The sequence below is a fragment of the Mirounga leonina genome, unplaced genomic scaffold (genome assembly GCF_011800145.1).
Source record: "Mirounga leonina isolate KUSES-001 unplaced genomic scaffold, KU_Mleo_1.0 Mir_168, whole genome shotgun sequence".
Taxonomy (NCBI): domain Eukaryota; kingdom Metazoa; phylum Chordata; class Mammalia; order Carnivora; family Phocidae; genus Mirounga; species Mirounga leonina.
This window is the reverse complement of record NW_023270426.1, coordinates 12697539-12718087: the sequence shown is the minus strand read 5'-3', so window position 1 is coordinate 12718087 and position 20549 is coordinate 12697539. Positions and strand designations below refer to the sequence as shown.

At 40.4% G+C, this 20549-nt stretch overlaps 1 protein-coding gene across 2 annotated transcripts in view; it reads right to left on the bottom strand.

The window, feature by feature from the left end:
• The window catches only part of MEGF10 (multiple EGF like domains 10), a 211988-nt gene that overhangs the window by 75212 nt on the left and 116227 nt on the right, over positions 1-20549 (bottom strand). For both annotated transcript variants that reach the window (XM_035014032.1, XM_035014033.1), the window contains one exon: positions 9275-9367. In XM_035014032.1, the coding sequence (XP_034869923.1) occupies positions 9275-9367 (93 nt within the window). The remainder of the gene's footprint in view (positions 1-9274; positions 9368-20549) is intronic.

Here is a 20549-nt window from a genome sequence, read left to right as displayed (position 1 = left end):
CAGGACCACCTAATACATATCATTATTTCACTCTAAGCAGAACAGCCAGGAAATACATTTTTGCTGTCAGAAAATGGTTGCTATATGATTTGGAATAATTCATAGTCTGAATTTCTTTGCCTAATTTCTTACTGCTCATACTCCACTTTGATACTAATTTAACAGCTAAGTTCTACATTGTCATATAAAATTTCCACCTTGAGAAGGAATATGTAGAAGTTCAGATGGCAGAACCATTAAGCATTCCCCATTCAAATGAGGGTTGACTTTCAAACACCTTTCTTAGTCTTGGGGCCACCATGTCAGAAGCTTCATCCTTCTACAGTAACCTTGAATTTTATTACAATACCTTTCCCTCTCTTGAGGGTAAGGAGCTCCCACATCCACATTTCCTCATTGTTCATGGAAAACCCTATCTAACATAGCTCACCTGACTTTTAACAATTTCATTGCAGCTGCCCATTTATGGATGAAGAATCTTGCGCTAAGTCACCGAGGAAGAACAGGCCCCCAGTACACATAGCTAAGGTCAATCGAGGAGCCACATGAGACTGAGCTACCTCAAGGCCACTGAAGGAAAGACTTTAGGGCATACCCTTTCTCTAGAAAATCTATGACTACTTCCTCAACTTCTCTGGATACTTTCCTTCTATGTTTGTGCACATACTTCCAACCCCTGTGTTCAACTGAAAGCTCCTTGAACAAAGAGGCAGAGTCTTATTCATCTCTCATGTCTCATTTTTATATCCACAACTGTTCCTGAAACATTGATGTCTTCATTCTTTCCTTCCACAAATATGTATTGAGCATTATGGTGTGCCCAGCACCACGCTGGACTTTAAGTGAATAAATCAGCTAGATAGCAGTGGAAAAAAAAAAAAAAAGCACAGACAAAATTTTATGGGGCCTACATCCTAGAAGGAAAGACAGAGCAAAAGCAAAAGAAAAAAAACCAAAATATTTTCATATAGTGCCAAAAAGAACTTAAAAAAGAAATGCAATCCAGAATAATGGAGAATACTCTTTATATATAAAGCTTAGAGCAAGAACCTCTCATGGTGGTGGTGGTTAAGCTGAGACTTCAGTGACCTAGAGAAGCCAGCCATGCCAAGATCTAGGGAGAAGAGTATTCCAGGCTGCAGAAAGATAAAGTGCAAAGACGGAAATGAAACCAACATGTCCCATGAGAGGAAGGTGGAAGTTGGGCAGTGTGATACCCAGAACAGGAGTGGGATGACAGGGATCAGGGAGATAGGTCAGGACAAGTCAAAAAGGGCTTTGGCGATTATTCTATCATGGGAAATACCGGGGGGTTCAGAAAAGGGAGCAGTATTTACAGTTTTCGAAGGTCCCTCTGGTCTCACTGCAGAGAACGGATCCCAGTGGGGTCCAGTGAGATGTAGCAGCAAGGAGACTCTTGTGATCACCGACTAAAAGTGAGTTGTGATGGGGCTTGGAGAGGGAGCAGCAGAGACGATGAAAAAAGCTTAGATTTTGTTCTATTTTGAGGTTGAACCAAGATTTTCTGATAAATAGATGCAGGCGGATATTACACGCAGTGACAAAAGAAAAAGGAAAAGCAGGCAAATGAATAAATGATGTGGAACAGAGTTAATGACGTGACAGCCCAGCCTGGTGTTTGCAGCCGCTGCCCGAGAACTGACAGGCGCGAGGAACTGAGACGTCGACAGTGCTCTCGCTGTGCCAGAAGCAACATAAACCAGACATGAATCCATCTGGGAAGGACATCCAGGGTCGGGGGTTGGGAATAATGCAGAAAACTACAACAGAGCTCTGTCTGGGGAGCCTCCTGCCAAGCAACTGTGGACAGAGGGAGGCTTCTGCTAAAGAAGGGGGTGGCCCCCAGGACTAAACAAGATGTCCACAAGGAGCCTTCCCATCCACTGTCCGGTCCAAACACCACACTGATTTGAAGAAGTCTGGGGGAAGCCGTTTGTCACACAAGGAACTGCAAGGAAGGACCATTTACTGAGCCAGGCACGATGCTGAGCACCTCATGATCCTCGTGAGCATATGAAGTTAGATACTCTTATCCTTATTGAAGCAGGAGGACAATGAGACCCAATGAGACCCAAGAAGAGCACAGAAAGGATTGCAGCCAGGACCCTTGCAATTCAGGTCCGGCCTGGCTTTTGGAGGAAGCCGGTGGAGAAGGTTCCCTGGCCCTCCAGAGAGAAACCAAGCACAGCCCGGATTTCAGACTCCTTCAGAAAGGCAACATCAGCAGCTTGTGTTTGCGACCTCTATCAAAATATCTGGGCAGTCCATCAGTGAAATTGCCTTCAGGCAGGTGTGATGAACCATCCCCAGCTCAGTCCTTCCCACCTATCATCAATGCCCTGCCCACCCCCACGCCAGGGACCCCGAATGATTTTACTCTTATTCTTGCTGCTTCATCAACCTGATTTCTCAAGTAATTCTGACAGCGCGATGGGTATGTTAATGACTCGCTGTGAGGACTGGGTTCTGAGTGTCTTCTCTTGCCAGACACCATCGATCCGACGATTGTGTCCAGTCAATAGAGATTTACAGCAGACCTTGCCAGGGAATAAGTCAGCTTTTTGTGTCTTATGATTTCTGGCTTGTAATATCCTTCAAATGGATTCCCCAATTGGAATATCCCGCAGGCAAAGTCTTATTATTTACTCAGTGCTGCACAGCGTGCCTGCTTTATATAAAAGGTTATCAGTGTTCCTAATGTTGTACCTGAAAACGTTTCAACTTGTCTTGCCTCCCAGGCATATTTTTACTCCCTCCAAGTACATTTAACCAGAAATGCTACTGGTGACTAAAGAAGGCCCAGTTTGGAGTTTTTTAAACCAAAATTAATTTCCACGTTTGCCTCTACTTGGTACTAAAGTCAAAAGCCTGCAGGACATGTTATTGAAAGCTATTTGCTGGCTCTGGTTGATTTAGGACTCCCTCTTGCATTCTGCAAGTGCCCTATAGCCAGAGGAGGAATACATTTCTTTATAGATGTTTAGAAAATCATAAACAGGATTATATAGGTTGAGAGAACAAATGTGTTACTGCTACTCATACAGAAGATTCAAAGGGTTTCCAACACAAAGAAAGGTCTCGGGGATTGCATATATGTATCCACTAGAGTAAACCACACATAGACTCACAGGGTGGAAAGGGATTGCAAATATAATCTGCCCAACAGTCTTCATAGTACAAATGAGGAAATTAACTACAAATGAGTCCATCCCAATTGGTGCCATTTAAAATTCATCATCTCTGAGAGCATGCCCTTGATATCTCTCAGGATAGTCATTCTAACATTTGTCTGGGGCTCTCAGCCCCTGTCTCCTGCTCTTATCCCCCTCGGGACCGTGACCCTGGCCACTTTCACCAAACCTCCTTTCCTATTGCAGGAGGCACCGTACCTTCGTGGTTAAAACGACTGGCCATGAAGGGGATGCGGGTGTGTCTCCACCATTCAGTAGATGTTGAAACTCAGGCAAGTCATGTAATTGCTCTGCACCTCTCTTTCCTCATCAATAAAATCAGATCAAGATTTACAACCATCTCACTGTGTGCTGGGAGTATTAAATGTAACCTCTGTCAAACCCTTACAGTGATGTTAGGCACATACCAAGGGCTCATCTAAGCAGAACTATTACCGTCATCGTCGTCATCAACATGACCCAACTCCTGCCCCCCTTCGGCTCAGCATGCTGTCTCTGCTCCCAGTTTACCAAGAGAAGAAAGATCATCAGATATGAACCCCCTCGAGTTCTCCTTGCCTTTGCCCACTAGTGCCCCGATACTAGAAACCTCTTGGCATCCTGTTGGCCACTCTTTCCTCCTCCTGCTGTATCCAATTCTCATCCCATGCCCAGCTCCATTTTTGGCTTTCTCCAACCATCTCTTCTGCCGAGACTGTTCTCTTCCTCAGGATGAGACATTTGTACTTCTGTCTACCTGTCTCCAAGCTGTGAGCTCTGTGAGGCCAGCCACGGCTCCTTATGCGTTTCTTTATCGCCAGCATCCAATACAGTTCCTGGCATCCAGTAATCACTCAGTGAAAGTTCACACCATGAACATGTGAATGACCTTCACAGAATCATACAGTTCATTCAATCTAATTAAATGGAACAAGCATTTATTCCGCTCCAACCACATGCCAGCCACAATGGAGGCTAACGAGATTAATAACACAAAGCACCTGCCTTCCACGAGTGGTTTATCATCCCCTGAAGGAGGAAGAGGAATAGGGGATTGATGGAGGGATGGAGAGATTGATGGGGGGAGGAAGAGAGAGAGCAGGGAAGAGAAGGGAAGAGAGAGTTGGAGGTAGGCTAGATTGATGGCATATAGGCTAGGGTATGCATTAGGCTGCCAATAAAAGTAAAATATGAGTGTGTGTTTTTAAAAAAATCATTTAATCAAATTTAAAAAGAAGCAATATGTCTGAGTTTAGAGAAATAAATCATGACTGCACTCCAGGGGAACAAACTTTGTACAGTCCTCTGACACACCTGGTTTTTTTATACAGAGAATACATTGAGACCCAGGAAGACTGACTATATATCAAACACAGGAATCCGTCCCTCCATGGACAAGGCAAACGGTCAGATCAAATCTCCGAGGGAAGTCTTCGTAATCCTGTACACGTGAAGGGACCTGTTAGTCCATTTTTCTCCCATGTATATTAGGAAAGAAAAAAACCAAACAAACAGAGAGATAGCTGTGTGTGACAGTTAACGATTTATTGCCATGTGCTCATTTTAGGCTCTTAATGTAAATAAAAGGAGTTACTCTTCTGGCTGGAGTGAATGGTCCTGATCATCAGGCAGAAACTGGGCTGCTACTACACAACAGGAAAAAGGAGAACTATGTCTGAAAGCCAAGAGACTCCGTGGGTTTCTAAGAAGTACTCCATGCCCAGAAATAAAGGTCAACAGACAACAAAGTTGCAGCAAGGTTTTCCATGGTGGTTCCAGTGCCAGCCCAAGTGACTGCCGCAGGGCAGGTGGCTTCTCCAGCCTCAGCTTCCTGCCCTGCAAGCACAGAGGGAGGGGCCTCTCCAGCATCCGGCTGCGGAGCACCTCCATCTTGCATGGTGCCCAGTTCCTGCAACAGAACCAGCTTCTCCATCGCAGCTCCAGGCTCCTGTAGCATGGAAAGCTTCTCAGCACCAGGAAAGCAGAACAGTAGTACCCAGCAGCCACCCATCAGCCAGCAGCTTCCCCTGGCAACCCTCTAGGGCTTTTCTGTAGCACAGTACTTCTAATCAGACGCTTCTCCATGAAGAGATTGCCCAAGCACCCTATAGGGCAGATTTCTAGCAAGTTCCAGAGGGCAGATGTCCATCAAGTTCTGCTAGAGTAGCACTATGCAGCCTCTCGCCGTTCAGTGAGATGTGGTGTGCCTTCTCTAATGAAGTCTGGATCACAGCCCTAGTGGGGGTTCCTTTTGGGCATCCTATCTCAGCCCTGGAAGTAGCCTGCTCCTTAAATCTGCTCTTCCTCTCTTCTTCCAAGTGCTATGAATTCTACTAACCAAGTCTTCATTACTCCAATCCCCCGGTACAGTTAATAACAGTTCATCAACTTTCCTTGTCCAAGTTACTCTGTGTCCTAGGAGCAATGAGCATACCTGGCAAGATTCTCCTTTCCAAATGCCATATTCCAATAGCAGTCGAGGGCTGAGGCAGAAAAATACAACATGGCCTTGGAGTATTCTATAGTACCAGTAAGGAAGGAAGTGCTCAACAAACAAAACAAACAAACAAAAACCAAACAGACAGAAAAAGGATAGGGGCACGTCAAAAGGACACAAGAGTGACCTGAAATAGCTCCCAATCTCCAAAGCAGGAACAATTTGAAAAACAAAATCACATAATATTGGCTTATAAACCAAAATTCCATATAAATATCTAGAGTCCATACTGACATAAAGCTTGAATAAGTGGGAGAAAGACAAATCTTCCTGACAGAAGAATTCTAAAGAGCATATATAGGGACTCCCCCTCAAAGACATGAATGTAATTCCTGCCCTTCACCCTTGAGGGTAGCCTAGACTTAGACTCACTTCCAAAGACTAGGAAAAGGGAAAATATTAACTTTATGTGGAGAAACATGGTGTACACTATGCATCAGCAAATGATGAAGTTTAACCAAGTGATGACATTATCAGTGATGTCACATGAACCTTATGATACCCCTGATATGATGTGATGAGCAGGGTATTTCAGCTCTGGGGTATTCTTTTCAAAATCCATAACCCTAGCCTAATCATGAGAAAAAACACTAGATAAACATAGACTAGGGGACAGTCCACAGGATACTTGGCCAGCACTCCTCAAGATTGTCAAGGTTAGGAAAAGCCAAAGATGGCAATTGTCATAAACCATGGGAGACTGGGCAGACATGAGAATGAAATGCAATATGGTGCCCTGGATTGGATCCTGGAACAGATAAAGGACATTAATGGAAAAAACAATGAAATCCAAAGTCTGAGGTTTAATTAATAGTAATGTACTAATGTCAGTTTCTCAATTTGACAAACTAATGGTAAGATGTTAACAAGGGGAAAACTGGATGCAGGTACATGGTAACTCTCTGCTATCCTTGCAACTCTTCTGTAAATCTAAAATGGTTCCAAAATAAAAGGTTTGCCTTAAAAAAATTTATTGTGGTTTCTGTCTCCTGATGGGACCCTGACTGATGCAAGCACCTAGTCTGATTATCAAGGCAATCATTCTATGGACCTAACAAACATCATCCAATATATTCATAACCATAACCAGAGAGGGAGAGAACAGGGAAATAGAACCCTTGGAAATGAGGTCATTTATTTTTTTAAAGATTTATGTATTTGAGAGAGAGAGAGAGTGCACATGAGGGGGGAAGGGGCAGAGGGAGAGGGAGAGAGACAATCTCAAGCAGACTCCCCACTGAGCGTAGAGTCTGATGCCTAGCTGGATCCCAAGACCCTGAGATCATGACCTGAGCCGAAATCAAGAGTCAGATGCTTAACGGACTGAGCCACCCAGGCCCCCAAAATGAGGTCTTAATTTAAACTGCGCTACCTAGTAGATTACTCAAACCTGCATTTTGTTTCAAGAATTACTTGGCTTAGAATAATTAAATGACACACTTTCTAACAAGTGATAATTAGAGGAACTGCTGCAGACAAAGCCCAGGTAAACCACACCCAGTGCTCCAGCTCAGAACAGCATTTGCTCAGGTGTTTAAACAAAGGGTCAGAAATGTTTTTCTCAGAGCATCTTTAAAGACCTCAGCTATCTACCAGTGTTTATTTACGCTTTTGGTCATTATAGAGCCAAAACAGAAGTTGTAAAGAAGAGACTGAAGATTGCATCAATATCATATTCTAGGATGGAAAGAATATGTGTCCTCAGAATTCTAGAGGCTTCATTAAAAAATCAGTAAACTCCAAAAGCAAGCAACAAGTTATTTTCTAGCAACCCTAAACTCCAAAATAAAGAAACAGTTTGTTTTCTAGAAGGCCTGAATCAATTCTGGAGAGCCTGAAACTCATGTAGCCTTTTGTTGTCTTCACACAAACACTCATCAGTCTGATCTCTCAGCTGGAGGCGGGCTGTGGGCTCCTTAGGACACTAACTCTGAATACGACTGCAACTATTCTATCCCACAGCATACTCGCCCTGGAATTAGGCACAAACCTCACTTTTCAAACGAAGAATACATCCACTCCTTTCATTCCTGCTAGTTGATAGAATAATGTTATTTTTCTTCAAAATGTGTAGGCACAACTGATTTTTAAGCTGGAAAAGTTAATGAAAGCAACATTGCATTTGAGGTCAGTGGGCCAGAAAAATGGCTGTGAGCCAAATCCCACATCCCAAACATTTTGCCTCCGCGGCATGTGAACAAAATGCCCACTCTCCTCCTGATCTCCAGCAGAAGCAAAACAAAACCCTGCAAGACAGTTATCCATTGGAATTGGAAGCTTTTCAGGGGCAGAAACACACACACACACACACACACACACACTCCCTGTTTAAGACACAATAAAAAGGCTCTTTCACACAGAATGTTCTGTGCACAGACAGCACAAGGGCTACCCCTGGAGATGCTGTTTTAGGGACAGCCAAGAGATCACAAGCTTAAAACAAGCAGTTTTTACAAGATACACAGTAATCTCCCCAATTCCAAATATAAGCAAGAAAGAATTCTTAAAGCCAGTTTATCTAGTTGGCTTGAAATCCCTTTGGACTAGTTGCGGAAAATTGTGCAGTAGAAATGAGGACGAATTTGTGTTGTCATGAGATCCTGCTGATTTTTTAAAACTATGATTTCCTTTCTCTCAATGTAAAATTTCATGCATCAGAATTCAGTTGCACTTGGACTCCCCCTCACATTTTTCAAAGCAAAAAAGCAGTACAAAGAAACAGGAAGTATCCACAATTACACGTGCAGCAACGAGTTAGCCAGAAAACTGAAAGTTTTAACTGTGAAATTTAGAAAAGCAACTGTATTACATGACATTCCACTGCTTAATCCTCTTAATAAAGAATAGGAGGTTTTAAGTGCAAGCTGCTTACAGTCCAAAATATCATTATGTTAGAATTATATAAATTATATAAATTAGATAAATACAATTAGATTATATATATATATTCTAACTGTATAAATATGTTAGAATTATATAAATTCTAACATAATGGAGACAAATTATATACCATATTACAATTTGATTTAATACCAAAATGTTCATAAATTTTCAGTTATTACCAATATTTCTCCTCCATGTTTTCTGAATGAGTACTCATTACTTGCATCTCAGAATTCAGAGGTAAATAAATATATTAAGCATTGAAAATATCAATTTTACTTCTGACTTAAAGCCAACAGGTGATACATTTTAATCACCAAGGAAGAATGCGAGATAAATGAACCTGTAAACACAGCAGTTAGGATAGAATAGTTATGTAACCAGAAAACTGCTTTACTGAACTAAGGAACCTCAATTCTGGACCCTACTCTGGAAATCATATTCATATTTACAGATGTATCCGCATCAGATTATTGAAATCTCCTTCTTTCCAAGTCCTTTTCTTTATCCTCAATTAACAACAGTTCTGTATATAACACATATACTGATTTAAAAGAAACTGTATTCCTGAGCTGGACTCAGAATCCATACCATATTCTGCATAGGGAACAAGAGGGAAACCAGGGGTTCAGGATAATCTGCAGACAAGGGAGCCCATACAGCAAAAACGCGCCGAGACAGACAAGAGCAGGTGGAAACTTACCACTGGAGCAGTTGATCCCACCCCAGCCAGGCTCACACTGACAGGTGTTTGGAGCAATGCAGCGACCGTGGACACATTTATCAGCACAGTGGGCTGTCAGAGAGAAAATCAATCAAATAAGGAAAGTTGGCACAAGAAAAAAAAAAAACAAACAACAAACCAACAACACAGCTGTTTCACATCCCAGTGTCAAGTATCACTTAAAAACAACATGCATGCTTGATAATTTCCTTCAGTCCATTCCTTGGCCCTCTCGTGGTCTGCTGTGTGACCAAACAATTCCCCTTCTTATTTTGAGATCTCCAAATAAATTCCTTCATTTCTACTATTTAATTCTACTTCATGCCAAATTAGGAAAGAAGTTTCAAGGAAAACTGCCCAGCCCACATTAAAAAAAAAAAAAAAAAAAAAAAGATCAATGACTATCCAAGAGTCAATTGTCAATGACTACTTGAACTTTTTGTTTCAGGAGGAGCATATGTGGATACAGGGACCAAACCAAACCCAAAGCAAGATATGAGGACTCTGAAATGGCAGAGTAGACGGAGGGGTATTGCCCTCACATGATACCTTCACTGGAAACAAAAGTCAAATTTCTTTGGGCACATGTCATTCACAACTATGACACAGCAGAAACAGGCACTCTTTTTCTATTGACAAAAGTATTCAAAACTGTCACCCAGGTCTTTAGGAAGTAGTCAATTCTGATTTCTCTTTCATTAGTGAATACCTCAGGTGTGACCCACCCCGGGGAAGTCAGGGTTATCATTGCAAACATGAGTGGATGGGTCGTCTGAGGGTTTCTAAAGCAAAGGTCCATGGCCCCATAGAAAGGAACATCAAATATATACTGTGCTAAATGTTAACATTGCCTTCAACGTTAGCACCACTCACTTTGATTAAACATTCTTTAAAGTACCTTGAAATATGAGTAATTGTGAGAACCACATGGCATAGTTGGGGGTTCAGATATTCTAAAATTTTATGTAAGGATGGGATAAGGTATCCTATGCTTTACAGATAAGTTTTATTAATGCATACCTTATTACAATAGTAAAACAGATTTACTGTCTAAATGTGAAATACCAAAAAGCAAAATAAACCTATCTCTGATTCCATCAACTCATAACATTTCTGTTTATGCAGATCCTTTCAGGAAAATTTCCCTATATTTTTCTCTCCTCAAGGGGGGAAAAAAAAAGGATCATAATATTTTTCAATTTTCCTTTCCACTCAATATAATGGTGAAAATCTTTCCATGTCATTAAATATTATTTTAGGTGATTTAAGCAGTGTTGTATGATTATAATTTATATTGTGTATATATACTGTATATATAGTGTACATACCATGATATATATACATGTATAGTATATATATTTACATGTGTATATATATGTGTGTGTGTGTGTATAATTATATATTATATATTTTCTGGACCCAAACCAATAACCACTTCTAAGGTATTTATCAAAAAAATTTAGACATGCAGAGATAATAGAAGGCATTTTAGATGAAAAGAAAGCAAAAAGAAGGGGTAGAAAGAAGTCAAATGGAAATGAGAAGATCTGCTTGGGTGCAACGTTGGGAGCAAAAGCTTTGGAAAGATACAGACTTTGAAAACCAAACTAAGGTGTTAGGACTTTATTCTGAGAATTAACTGGGAATACTCTAATGAAATATACAGAATTATTACAACAAGCAGGTAGAGGATATCACAAGGGAATAAAGCGACCATAAACTTAAGGAACTAAAGGCTCACTTCCTTCACCAGGATAATTATTTAGCCCTCAGGCCATTGGGGACGGATGCCAGGCCAAGTGAACTTGGGGCCTCGGGCCAGAGTAGAGATATTGACACTAGCATTTCAAGGAGATGCTTACAACTCCCCAATACTGGATTCAGACAATCATATATTAGATTGTAAGTAAAAGTAAGATCAGCTTGTAACATATGAACACACCGGCTCGACAAAGGCTGACACATGCGGCCAGGTTAAGTCAATAGATGCCAACCTCAGGGTCCACTCTCTCTTCCCATTTCCATGCCCATGTTTGATATTGTAGATGTGCCGTTCATTTGGAAGGTCATAGCTCCGTACTGTTCTTTGAAGTGTAGCTGTGCACATACAAGCCAGCAAACTACCATAACTGGAGTATGGAAGGGTCCATTAAATGCCACGAAAAGCTCAGGTCTAACCGTGCCGGGGGCATATTCTGGATCACACTGGGCGCTATGGCAGCATGCACACCCCAGGACACTCCCACCTTACTGGCAACACCGACGCCCACCGTAATATGTAAATGTGAAAGCGCTTTGTCTCACTTGACATCTCTGTTTGCAACATAATTGCAAACATCAGTCTTCAGACCCACATTTACCCATTTCTCCTCATTCAAGATACTAAAACTATTTAAAACTCCATTTGCGAATCTCGAGTTTTAAAGATCCAATACTAGTCGCCTCTACTATGAAAGAAGCATTGTCTGGTACTGTGCATTTAAAAGAAAATGCAGAAATCAGTCATGGCGGTTGAAGAAAAGAAGTGTCACCCATCGCCTCAAATTCCAAAGTTTTGAGATCGCTGAGTAATCATACGAATGCTCTCATGTTTGATTCCTGATGGGACAAACTTGGTGTTTTATGAAATGAACACCAAGAAGTCCAGTCAGTTGGAATAGATAAAACAAAAGTCCTGCGATGGTAATTGAAAAATCCAGATTATTTTATAGAAGCCTTGAACTAACATTTGGCCAAAGTCTGGAGCAAACTGTCAGTAGATAGTTAGCAGCAAACAAATTGATCTGTAAATTAATGAGAAACTGGAAGGGGGACTCTGCATTCCTAATGATTTTTTTTTCTTAATTAAAACTAAAGCCAATGGAATCACCTCTGAGCATTGAAGCCTCAAGTCAAATAATTAACTGAGTAATGGGAAATATTGTTGGGCATAGATTCCAAATGGAAAGAACACAAATTCTATAGCCACAGTGCAGGATCTTCCCACAACATTAGACTCTGTCACACAGTGCCGTGTGCGTTCCATGTCCTTCCTTAACCCACCAGGTTGGACCCCCACATCTAGCAAGAGACTTCACCCAGTAACAGCTAGCCCAGCAGGAGCAAAGGGAGACATCAGAAGAAAAGAGAGTAAGCTATAAAACTCTATGTCCTCAAACGTCCCAATTTGCCAAATGGCAGGAACGCTCACTATGGCATATGTACGGACAAGCACAGACCCTCCCCCGAGGACATCAGTGGAGCTCGATCCCTACCCTAGTCTCATCTTTCCTCATTTAGCTTCAGATGCCACCTACTCTGGAGACCCAGCTTCCATAACTAACAAACTCCACGTGAGAAACCAAAGTAAGATAAAGACATCGATTTGTCCTGTAGAAAATCCCAAAGTGAACTAGAAAGAGAAAAGGAACAGAGGTCCCTCTTAACCAATGTTTAATCACTTAGATTTCAAGAATAGGTACAAAAAAAAAAAAAAAGAATAGGTACAAAAGACCCATCATAAGTGTGGCTCTCACAACAATGGAAAACAGTCATTTTATTCCCTATACAGGTCCTTTCTTCTTATTTTTAGAAGGGCAATTACAATCAGGAAAATATCTATTCAATATGATTTATTTTTCACACCTCCCTTTAAGAAAATCATCACATTTCATAGTCTGAGTTTTTAGTTGTCTTTTTTAGAGACCTGATATAACCCTGCACCCCACTAAATGCACGGGTACAGACTCATGACTTGTGAGGGGCAGCCAAGGCATCTTCCCCCTCAAGAACTAGCAGGCAAGAGATACTGATGAGAAGAACATGCCACATCTTTGAAGTGAAAGCTGTGGACAGTCTGTCTGCCCGACGGACAGGTGAAGACTGACATGATGACCCTAGGATCTTCTCTAATTAGGCTCCTATTTCAGCCTTAGTTCCTAAATCCATTTAAATCCCATTTACCAGTGCCATGGACCTCATTCCTTTCACTTGTAAATACTTGGCTTTAATACCAAGAGCCACTAACTATACTCAATAGTTTTCTCTTCTGCCACATACATTTCACTTTGGATTTACACCTAGGGTATGGCAAAAAAAAAAAAAAAAAAGAGTGGGCAGACTAAAGATTCCTTTATAAACCAATTATATCTCCTAATACAGTACTTATTGTTGTTCTAATGGACATACTATAATCAATTCATTTAATTTGAAAAATGTTTCCATGATCCAAGTATCTCTTGAAAATAACTATCCAGAAGAAATACAAACCTTCCAGCTAACCCATCTTTCCTCAGAAATTCCTTTTATTCTGATATTATAAATGAATAGCATAGATCACAAATCTTGCTTGCACTCTTTACGCTGAGTTGCTATAGAGGAACATCTATTTTTAGAGTTAAAGTTGCCTTTACTGAACATAATTGCCACATTTTTTTCAGACAAGGAATCCGAGGGTAGGTACATGGAATGGTTTTCCCAACATTCGTAGCTGGTGTTAGAGGCAAAAGTAGGATTAAACTCTAGTACCTGACTCGCAGTAGACCAAAACTTATGATGGGTTTTAAGAGAGGTGTGGGACAGTGTGAAAGGGATGGTAGAGGTGATGCTGGGTCCCATACTAGGGCAGGTGAACTAGATGGCTAGGAGTCATAAGTTAGAAGCTTCAAATGAGGAAGAGAGAGAAAGCAGAGGGTTGACTTGTAAGATAAACTGTATCCACGCCATATTTTTGTTTGAGGCCAACTATATAGTCATTACAAAACTCTAATTGCTGTTACAGTGTTCAGGTGCAGACAGGAATAATCTTGTTTTCCTACATCTATATTACATTGCAGCCTACCCCACTGTGTTTGTTTAGAAAGGGGAAGGGAGTTCTCTTCCCTTCAATTTAATGTTCACTGACGTTAGCAGGCACATTTTTAGGGACTACTGTGGATACAGAGACAGCAGACCAGGAACTCTCCCTCTTCACAGAAAGTCAAATACAAGCTCCTCAAACTCAACAGACCCAGAGCAGAATGCAGGGGTATGAACAAAATACTGTGAGAGCATATTCAACAATTCCATTCCCATGAAATGTCCCAAAGGTAAATCTATAAAGACAGACAGTGCATTAGTTGTCTAGGACTCGGAGGGACTTGGTGTGGATGTGGTTCATGGTTATAGGGTTTTTCTGAGGGGATGAAAATGTTCGAAAGTTGATTGTGTGATGGTTGCACAACTCTGTGAATATACTAAGAACCACTAAATTGTATACTTTCAAAGGATGAATTGTAAGGTATGAGAATTATATCTCAATAAAGCTGTCAAAAAATACTGCGAGGGCTGCAGGAAAGAGCAGTTAATTGCAACTGAAGTGAGATCAAGGAGGTTCTCATGAAAAGAACATCTGAACAGAGGAAGTGGACACGTTTGTAATACAGTTGCAGGAAAGAGTGGCCAACACTGAGTTTCATACTCCTTTCTCCTTCCATCCCATTCCCAAAGTTGCAAAACCCACCATTTGGGGTCAGGGCTCTTGCCCCCCCAGCACCAGTGGTCCATAGATGACCTGCAGAGATGGCTGATCAGTCATGGAAAGTGAGAGAACATGGCGAGCCTAGAAATCTGCATTTAATAAACGTAATTAAAAAAACATTTATCTCAAATTCCTTTTCCCTACATTCCTAATAGAGCTTTCATGGCTCTTAAGGACAAGTACAAAGAGTGCCTACTAGTAACGTCTTCAGCAAACATCTCGAGTTGTATACCTAATGTCTATTCTTCCTTCCATCCCACCTTCACCAGGGACAATAATGTGACCAGTAATTAACTACATTTCCCAGCCGTCTTTCTGGATTGAAGCATCCAGGTGGAAGACCGTATAGGGGACAGACTTAGTTAGAGTCATTCCCCTTCTCTTTCTCCATTCTGATGCCTGGTGTGTGGACAAAATGGTTGAATCTGCAAATACTATCATGACCTTGAAGAAGGGCCCAGAGAATCATGGAACCCTTTGCTCTGGATTCCTTATATGGATGAATGCATGCCATGAATCAACCACTTCCAGACTTCTCGTTACATAATGACAATAAACCCCTGTACATGTTTCTGTTTTTCAAGTATCTATTTATTGCAGCCAAACATGATTCCTAACTAAAACTGCCCTTTCAGGAGATCTTTCAGGTGAGTCAGTTCTTCAATTAAAAAAAAATAAAAATAAGAGCAGAAAATGATTATCTCAAAAAAAGCTGAAAAAGAATTTGGCAAAATCCAATATCCATTAATGAATAAAAATTTTCTGGGAACTAGGAACAAAAAAGGCACTTTCTCAACCTAATAAAAGGCAAATATGAAAAACCTACTACTAATACAGTCAAATAATAGTAAAAGAATTAATGTTCTACCCCCACCCCCCCCCACACACAGAAGATTAAGAAGACAAGGAAGTCTGCTCTTACAATTTCTATTCAGCATTACACTAGAGACTCTAGCAAGTATAATAACACAATAAAAAAAGAAATAAAAGATATCCAGACTGGGAAGAGAAAGGTAAATCTGCTTTTATTTATAGATTACGTAAATATATCTATGTATGTAGAATATCTGATGAATCTACAAAAAAGCTACTAAAAATAATAAGAGTTTTACAAAGTTGCAGATAATAAAACCAATATACAGGGTGCCTGGGTGGCTCAGATGGTTAAGCGACTGCCTTAGGCTCGGGTCATGATCTCAGGATCCTGGGATCGAGTCCCGCATCAGGCTTCCTGCTCCTTGGGAGCCTGCTTCTCCCTCTGCCTCTTTCTCTCTCTCTCTCTGTCTCTCATGAATAAATAAATAAAATCTTAAAAAAAAAAACCAATATACAAAAAATATATTTCTATATACTAGCAATGGACAAGCAGACACTGAAATTTTAAAAGCCACCTACAATAGCATCAAAAAAGGGTGAGTCTGACCAAAAATGTGAAAGACATATACACTAAGAATTAACATCACTTCTGAAAGTAAAGAATTGAACAAAACTATCAATCAATTTGACTTATTTGACACTTACAGAACTCATTCCACAGCAGCAGAACATACATACTCTCTCCAAACAGAGATAGACCTTGTTTATAAGTCAGATGATTCAATATTGTTAAGATATCAGTTCCCTTCCAAATAGATCATAGATTCAACACAGTCAAAATCCCAGCAGTTTTTCCTATAAATATTGACAAGCTGATTTAAAATTTATATGTTAATGCAAAGTGCCTACAAGGGCCAAAACAACTTTGAAAAAGAAATACAAATACTACTTGCTTTAAGACTTACAATGCTTACAAAGACATGTGATGTTGGTGTAAATATAGACAAACAGATCAGTGGAATGGAAAAGAGAGTCCAGAAATTAATTTACACATGTATGGACAATTATCTTTTCACAGAGGTACAAAGGCCTTTTAAAAAGGCCTCACTGAAGAAAGAAACAATGCTGGAAAAATTGAATATCCATATACAAATAAATTAATGTGGGAAATTGCACACCATATACAAAAATTAACTCAAAATGAATCATAGACCTAAATCTAAACCTAAACCTAAAAGTATAAAAACCTATAGAAGGAAACCCAGAGGAGAAAACCTTTGTGACCTTGAGTTGGACAAAGGGTTCTCACATACAACACCAAAAACACAATTTGCAAAAGAACAGATTAATGAATTTGTCCAACAAAATTAAAATTTATGCTTTTCAAAAAAACATTATGAGAATGAAAAGATAAGTCACGGGATGAAACTAATTTTTTCAAAAAATATTTTCTGATAAAGAACTTGTATCCAGAATACATAAAGAGTACTAAGAAAATAATCAGTGCAGTCACAAATAAATTAATAGGCAAAAGATCTGAACACTTTATCACAGAAGATGTACTAATGGCAAATAAGCTCATGAAAAGATGCTCATTATCATTAATCACCAGAACAGCGCAAATTAAAATGACAAGATAATACTGCATACCTATTCAAATGACTGAAATTAAGAGGACTGTGTTAACAGACGGCACAGAGGTGGAAGAGCTACAACTTTCCTACATTGCTAGTGAGAATGTAAAATGGACAACCACTCTGGAAAAATCTGGCAGTTCCTTAAAATGTTTATACGGATGCTTGGATTGTTTGCAGTGTTTGGCTATTACAAATAAACATCTCTGAACACTTGTGTATAAGAACAAAATGATGCACCCCCTCCGCTCCTAGGTTTGAGACAAGAGAAATAAAGGCCTGTGTCCATCCATACCAAGAACTTGTGTTCTTTGTAATTGCCCAAAACAGTCGATAAACACATGAAAGAATATATAAATGGTGGTACATCCACACAGTAGAATACTACTCAGCAATAAGAAGGAATGAACTAATGATACACAAGAAAATATGGATGAGTCCCAATATGATTATGCTGAGTGCAAGAGACTAGACACAACACAAAACATGCTGTATGATTCTATTTATATAAATCTCTAGAAAATACAAACTAATCTCGAGTGACAGAAAGCAGATCAGTAGGTACCTAAGGAAGTGGGGGACAGGTAGAAGTGGATGGAAGGAATTACAAAGGCATGTGAGGAAATGTTTGTATGTGATGCGTATGTTCACTATCAGGACTGAGATGGATGGTTTCACGGTTGTAGACATGAAATGCATGCCAAAATCTATCATACACACACTTCAATTTGTAGTTATTTTCTGTCAATTTTACCTCAGTAGAGCTGTTAAAAACAACAACAAAACTAGAGAGCGAGGAGAACTACCAAAAAAGGACAAAAAGACCTCTCTAGAAGAGGACAGATTTTAAAAAGTCTGAAGGAACACTAAAATAGTGTACATGCTTGGCAATTTCCATAAGAATCTATGGTCATTGATGGATGGGCTCTGCAAATACTTATGAAGGTACCGGCTTAGAAGTTCCCAAGAAATAAATATTTGGGGAACTGCTTATACTAAAAACTCCTAATGTAATATTCTACTAAACTTTTCCTCTACAATGTGAATGACTTCTACAGAAAAAAAAAAGTTTGTGTTGAAATAGACTATTGTAATGGATCCCACACAAGGGACTGAAACACCATCTGTGGAGCACATAATCCTATTCATTTGTTTGAAAATGGAAAGAGTTTTTAGCTTAATTCCACACATATACAGGCCTTATCTATTTTGGCCATGGACTCTCCCATTGTCTCTTTAGGTTAAATCAGATTAAGTCACGTAAGTAACATGATCCTAATGGATCATACTTTCAAAAAGTTAATAAGCACCGGAATAAACTCTAATTTTCCAAAGCACAAATTTATCACAACTCAGCCTACAACCGTCTGTTGGGACAACTCCAAACTGGTTCAGTTTGAGAAGGATTTCAAAATCATCAGCATACAGTTTAGAGAAGAAACCAGAAGGAAAGCCCCTTCGTTTGTGATCAATCATTTCCCTCCTGGTCCTGTCATGTTGATGTCTGCGAGGAAAGCAAGATGATTCTACAGGAAGTGCCATACCAGGCTCTTCTGTTTTTAGAAAGGCATTCCTCTTGCTTCAACCACTCTCTGTGGAGCCATGGAATTCTTGCGCAAATACTCTTTCCCACAGCATGTTTTCCGCCACATGGCATTTCCCTCAGTCTGCCCTATTTCATCTCAATGACACTTGTTCCAGACACTTTGCTTCCAGCTAGCTAATACAACTGAATCACACATTCATAATAAAGGCCAGCTCAAGGCAGTTGGGAGGGCAATGGGTGTCTGAGTTATGGTTGCCCCTTTCCCCATTCAGTGTCCTCACCCCTCCTCCCTCCTTGGTGGCAGTCCCTGGATACTTCCTTTCAGACTCTGGTGCCCTTGTGTTCCTTCTACAGCCCTGTCTCCACTAGCTTGACAATAAATGGAGTCCTCATAGCCAAGGGCCAATGATTAATAATAACAACTAAGATTATCTCTTTGTCAGGGACATACTTGCATTTTAGGATCGGAAGACTTAAGCCAAATATACAAATTAAGTGGTAAAACTTCTTCAAAGAGAGGAAGATCAAGGGTCCAAGAGAAAACTGGCAACTGGACCTTTGCTACTAGAATGCTCCACGAAAACCAGGGAACACAAACTCAATGCCTCCAGGAGCCACATGGGATCAATGAGGAGAGTAGGCAGGTCAAGGAAGGCCTGAGAAAATGCAGAGAGCGTTTGCTCATGTAAAAGGGACAGCTCCAGGAGGTCAAAAGGAACAAACTTCCCATTATAAAATAAGTAAGTGACAGCATGGCGACTCTACTAATAATATTGTATTGCATATTTGAAGGTTGTTAAGAGTAGATCTTAGGAGTTCTCATCACAAGAAAAAAAATATTTTGCAACTATGTGTGGTGATGGATGTTAACTAGACTTACTGTGGGGATCATTTCACAACATATACATATATTGAATTGTGGTTTTGTACGCCTGAAACTAATATAATGTTATATGTCAATTATATCTCAATTACAAATAAATAAATAAATAAAAGGGACAGCTCCCCTTCAATGTCTCTAGTCTCTTGCCACATAATAATATCAAGCCAATGTTCCCAATCGCCTGGTTTTTCCATGGAAGAGGAAAGTCCTAAGTATTAGGTTAAATTTAATATCAAGATCAGCTTTCATAGGCATACTCACTGATGACTTTATGTTTGGTGAACAACTGTTTGCCATGAAATGTCTCTGTTAATAATCTTCAAAGCCTGGAGGAGAGGCTCCACCAATGCTGGCCCAGGTGGTAAAGCCAGTAAATAGGTACAGCTTCTATGCCACGGTGAAGGGTAGAAGGTCTGCCATATCCTCTCATGACTCAACTAAATATTTCCCTTTCTTGAGTTGTTAAAACAGATATTATGATTGTACTCCCCCTCAACAACCATTCGGCATCTCCCCATGGACATAAAAAGTGTCTTTATGGGAGCTGTGGGATTCAGCGCCATGCTCCAAATGGCCCAGGAGTCTTGCCTACCCACGCATCAGGGAATAGACATACAGACCTCAGCCCCAGCTACGGACCCTGCAGTGGCCCATGAACTGTCTCCAGTCCATCTTGGCCAAGGTCCAGGAGCCCCTGAAGAACTGTCTTAACCACCTGTGGAAGAGAGAGCCTTTGTGGGAGACCAGGTTTACAGTGGAGAACCTCCAGCACATCACTGGAGCAAAAAAATGCAAGTGTAGACACACTGGGGAGGCTAAGAGGAACAGTTGTATTGTACTCATCCTCCCTCCCCCAGGGCAGCACAGCTCAGTGCCAA